Source organism: Olea europaea, chromosome 19, assembly GCF_002742605.1.
Source record: "Olea europaea var. sylvestris chromosome 19, O_europaea_v1, whole genome shotgun sequence".
Lineage (NCBI taxonomy): Eukaryota > Viridiplantae > Streptophyta > Magnoliopsida > Lamiales > Oleaceae > Olea > Olea europaea.
Window position 1 is genome coordinate 12,411,996 of NC_036255.1, and position 5,506 is coordinate 12,417,501.

The 5,506-nt window shown below is 32.5% G+C and overlaps 1 protein-coding gene across 2 annotated transcripts in view; it reads left to right on the plus strand.

The window, feature by feature from the left end:
* The first annotated feature begins 5,036 nt into the window (after positions 1-5,036).
* LOC111368852 (SUMO-conjugating enzyme SCE1-like) overlaps positions 5,037-5,506 on the plus strand; it is a 5,055-nt gene continuing 4,585 nt past the window's right edge. Inside the window, exons 1-2 of one of the 2 annotated variants that reach the window (XM_022990329.1) lie at positions 5,037-5,280; positions 5,379-5,462. In XM_022990329.1, the coding sequence (XP_022846097.1) occupies positions 5,212-5,280; positions 5,379-5,462 (153 nt within the window). In that variant the 5' untranslated portion in view covers positions 5,037-5,211. The remainder of the gene's footprint in view (positions 5,281-5,378; positions 5,463-5,506) is intronic. The other variant, XM_022990328.1, reaches the window with a different exon arrangement.

Sequence of the window (5,506 nt, forward strand, 5' to 3'; positions counted from 1 at the left end):
TTTCATAAGCAAGTATAAAGAATAACATATATGAATGAAAATTAAATCCGTATAGGAATCATTTCGTGTATGAATCCTACCTTAATTATTGGTGATGAGATAGTCGTTGAATCGAATTTCTTTCCAAAACTTTTCTAAAGATTAGAGGTGAAACTGGAATCTTTGTTCCCTGCTATGTTTCTTTGGAGATTTTTGAAAACTGAAATCTGTGTGCCTTGGAAGGTTGGGTGAAAATTAAATTCAATGTAGTAGAATTTGGATAGGAATAGGTTTGTCATTATAGGATTAGGATAGGCTTAGCTAATTCAAATCTTTAACTAAATTTGACGTAAATCCAAATTCAAGTTTAATTTAAATTGCATGATTAAAAAAAACAATAAATAACTTCCAGATAACTTTCATACTAAACCAAAATATTAAAACACCCCATTTGATTTCACACGTCACATGGCTGCCAAAATTAATTGATTAAACCCCCTAATTAACTTAATTAAGCCTGTGAATTCTTTGAACATAAATATCATGGGCCTAACTAATCCAAAACAACTTTTTCTCAGGTACATAATTCGCCATTTAATATGAGCTTCGAAACAAGCCAAAAATTGATATGAAGATTTTTGCTAGATGAATACTTGATTATTTGACCGAAAGCTTTTTTTTTTTTTTTTTTTTTTTTTAAACAAAAAATCAATTCTCTCCACCAATGATGTGGGTCCCCTTTTATTTCTGAGTGGCTAATTCTCCTTGGACAATGCCCAGGAGGTTGTCACCCAAGAATAACTCTTTCTGAGTTGTATTGTGGGAAAACTGGTAGGTATTGACTAATACCTAATAAACAAAATTTCAAATCAATTTGTACTGAAAAATCTATTTTCTCTTTAATTGAAATTCAAATCTGGGAAAGAATACCCACCGTTGGGAAGGACAACTCAATCTTTTTTTTTTTTTTTGATATACTGGTATCTCAGCTTACACTAGACTAAATCCTGGACCTCCAAAACCCTTGCCCCTAGAATCTTGGAGGGGGTAAATCGCGGGTTATGCCTCAACTGGATCACAGGTTCCCCCCATTGCCTGTATACTTCTGCGCACAAGAAACCCTCCTCCATACCAAATATTTGGCTGCAGGTTCCCACTAGGAATCGAACTCTCCACCCTGCCGCTGGAAGCAAGACAATGTTAATTGATCCACCAGTTGAGCTGTGCCCCGGGGGACGGACAACTCAATCTTTTGACATTGTTGAGTGGTATATGGGACAATTGGATGAGTGGAAGAGTTATCCTAGTCGATCTATGCTTCATTTTTTATTATTTTTTTGAATTTCAAAATTTAGGAATGAAATAAATAGGAACTCAAATAAGGGCTAAATCCTCATCTATTTTGAAAATTTAGCCCAAATTCTTACAGTAAAATATTTTGTATGTAAATTAAAATATTTTCCTACCATTTAATCACATATTATCTTAAAAAGCACTATTGCAAGACTCTTTTTGATACAATAATGGACATCTGAGAGGGGCTTAGTCTATCTATTTATTTATGCAATATATTTCTAATTAGATTATACAAGATTTTAACCAAAAAAAAAATTAAAAAAATAATCACATTATAATTTAAAGTCAAAATCAAATGTTAATTTTAACCAAACATTTACAATTATTATTCACTAATAAGGTGAATACATCTCAAGTTGGACAATTTTTGAATTATTTTCAAACAAAACCATTTAAAAAAAAATTCAGACCAAACCAAACAAATCAAACTAATTCATTTTCCCAAATTAAAACATTTTTTGCAATTTGATTTTTTTTTTTAAACTATGATTTTAGCAATAAAATAACTTCTTTCAAACATATTTCAGTAAAATACTTACATTAAACTATTTAACTTGCGTTTGCGAAGAACTTACAAATGATTTAATTTAAAAATAGTTAAAATAAGTGATGAATAAATTTATAACGCTTATGGATTCATTGAAATGTATTATTGAACACGACGTGTGACTTAATATAAAGGTTATTATCCTAGCATATTTGTCTCAATATAAACTTAAATCAATATAAGTTCATCTATAAAAATCAAGTTTACAATTTTTAATCTTTAGATTAAAAAATATTATCATAAATAAATTTTATTTTCCTCAACAGCTAATAGAAGTCGAGTAGCAAGTAAATTTATTGAAGTTACTCTAACCAACACCATATCTTGGATTAAAAAAAAAAATGTAACTTAAAAAAAAATAAAAAATAAAAAACTGGGTGAATGGCTTGGTTTGATTTCAAATGATTTTTAACTATCCAAACCTAAATCGAATCATTTTTAAACGTTTTGATTATCAAAACTTCAAACTCGCAATTTTGATTCAATTTGGCGGGTTGGCGGTTCTTTTTCTTTTTTTCCATCTCGACTCACTCATTATCCATATATTTCATCAAATTAATTACCTTGTTTTATTGTAATCCCATTTATTTTTTCCCATACGAGCACCAAGTTTATGGCATTAAAGTCAATTAAATGAAGAGAAAATTTCATAACTAAGAAATTAATTATGGCACATTTCAAAAACAAGAAAACAAGTTTCAAATTTCAAAAATCAGATTTTTATTAAAAATTATTTATAATTTAATTAATTAATTAATTAATTTAGTAATTTAATATATTTAAGTCATAGATTTATATAATTTGGTCACAAATTAACGATTTAATTCATCACTTATTATTTTTTGGTCACAAATCAGAAATTTTATGTCACAAATTATTTTGCGGTCATAATTCAAAATTTTTATAAGTCACAGTTTGTTCATTAGTCACAAATCGAAAATTTATACGTTACAATTTATTTATAGGTCACAGATCTTAAATACTATAGGTCACAAATTATTAATTTTTTAGGTCACAAATTAACGATTTAATTAATCGCTTATTATTTTTTTTGTCATAAATCAGAAATTTTATGTCACAAATTATTTTACGGTCATAATTCAAAAATTTTATAGGTCACAATTTGTTCATTGGTCACAATTCGAAAATTTATACGTTACAATTTATTTATAGGTCACAGATCTTAAATACTATAAGTCACAAATTATTAATTTTTTAGGTCACAAATTAACAATTTAATTCATCACTTATTATTTTTTGGTCACAAATCATAAATTTTATGTCACAAATTATTTTACGGTCACAATTCAAAAATTTTATAGGTCACAGTTTGTTCATTGGTCACAAATCGAAAATTTATACATTACAATTTATTTATAGGTCACAGATCTTAAATACTATAAGTCACAAATTATTAATTTTTTAGGTCACAAATTAACGATTTAATTCATCACTTATTATTTTTTGGTCACAAATCATAAATTTTATGTCACAAATTATTTTACGGTCACAATTCCAAAATTTTATAGGTCACAGTTTGTTCATTGGTCACAAATCGAAAATTTATACATTACAATTTATTTATAGGTCACATATCTTAAATACTATAAGTCACAAATTATTAATTTTTTAGGTCACAAATTAACGATTTAAATCATCACTTATTATTTTTTGGTCACAAATCAGAAATTTTATGTCACAAATTATTTTACGATCACAATTCAAAAAATTTATAGATCACAGTTTGTTCATTGGTCACAAATCAAAAATTTATACGTTATAATTTATTTATAGGTCACAAATCATAAATACTATATGTCACATCTTATTGGTCACGTATTATTTATTAGTCACATATTAACCAGTTTAATGGTCACAATTAACAAATTAATCTGTGACCACCACTAAACAATCACCCTCCAACACTGCTGCCGGCACTAACATCATCCTACATCAAACACCACGACCAAAAACAAATCAATACATCCGAGACCACAACCACCAATAGTTCACCGTCACCGCCGCATCCACTGCCACGACCATTGTCTCTACCTCCACGACCATCGTACCACACAACACCACCACCAACACAACCAAAACCACCACAACCACCGCACCGCCCCCACGATCACCACCACCATCGCACCGCCCCCACTAGAAAAAATCCCCAATCTGCCACTGGACTCTACCACCATCCCACCGCCCGTATCAACAACCGCCACCACTCGTATCACCAATGAAACACTGTCGCCAATGCCGTCACTTTCTCACCACCTCCTGCACCACCAACGATTCAACCACGCCACCGACACCGACATCGACACCCCCCTCTATCACTACCACGCCACAGATACAATCCCCATCCAAAAATTTCCCCCAAGTCGCGGCTATAGGCACCACCAGAAATACCACCACCTTGCTAAATCACTGCACGACCACCACGAGACACCACAAAATGACAAGAAAAACCACCTGTAAACACCACTATACCACAAACACCATCAATTATAGTTCCCTATGTCCTCCGCAAAACCAATGGTGAGCACCGCCATGCCCATGGCAGCAGCCAGATCTATGGCTGGAGTTCCATTTAAGGTGGGCAAGCAACGAACTGAGAGCAGTGGGATCGGCTAGATCTGTGGCACCAAACCACGATCTGCAATGGCGAAGAAAGAGATAGGATATTGACGATGGTGCTGCATGCGGTGGAGAGAGAGACGGCCAGCGGCTTGACGTGCTTTTAGGAGACTATGACCATCGTCGATCGGTGAAGGCGTAAAGAGAGACGGCGGCATCTCCACCTGAAGAGAGAGAAAGGAGAGAATGAGGCGATAGAGAGAGAGAAAGTTAGGGTTTGTGAGTAAAATTATTTATTTTATAAAATATTAATTAGAATAAAATTTTTGATTTTTGAAAGGTTGAACTTGCCCTCTGATTTTAGAATTGAAGATTTTAATGATAAGGTTCGTGTAATTACCACTTAAATGAAAGTAGTTACAAAGCCCAAGTGGCCCAAAAGGTATGACAAGGTCACGCGATTTGCACGTGAGGAACCCATATTACTAGTAGCGTGGTTTTCACGCTGGAATAAATACTTAAAATTGATAAACCATTGACTTTTAAAATAAATAATATAAAAAGTCTCCCTATACCGTCCAATTTCCTCTGTATATTCTCTCCGTCAGCAGATTCTTCCAAAAAATTAATTAAAAAAAAAAAAAAAACCCATCGCTCTCAGCCTTTAAAGGCCCTTCAGATACTCATTTGCTGCTCATATTTTGTGTCTTCACAGATTTTAGAGTGAGAAATTAGAGTTATTTTTGGAGAAAATGTCAGGCGGTATTGCTCGTGGGAGACTCGCTGAAGAACGCAAATCGTGGCGAAAAAATCATCCCCATGTAGGATAACATTTTTCAATGAAACTTTTCTTGTTCTTTTGAGTTATTTTTCGTTGCTAAGATTTTTTCTTTTTTCATTTTTTCCTTTTCTGAAACAGGGTTTTGTGGCAAAGCCGGAGACACTGTCTGATGGGACTGTGAATTTGATGGTGTGGCACTGTACAATCCCTGGTAAACCTGGGGTAAGTATTTTATAGCCTTTTTTTATGGGTATTCTCTCTTTCTC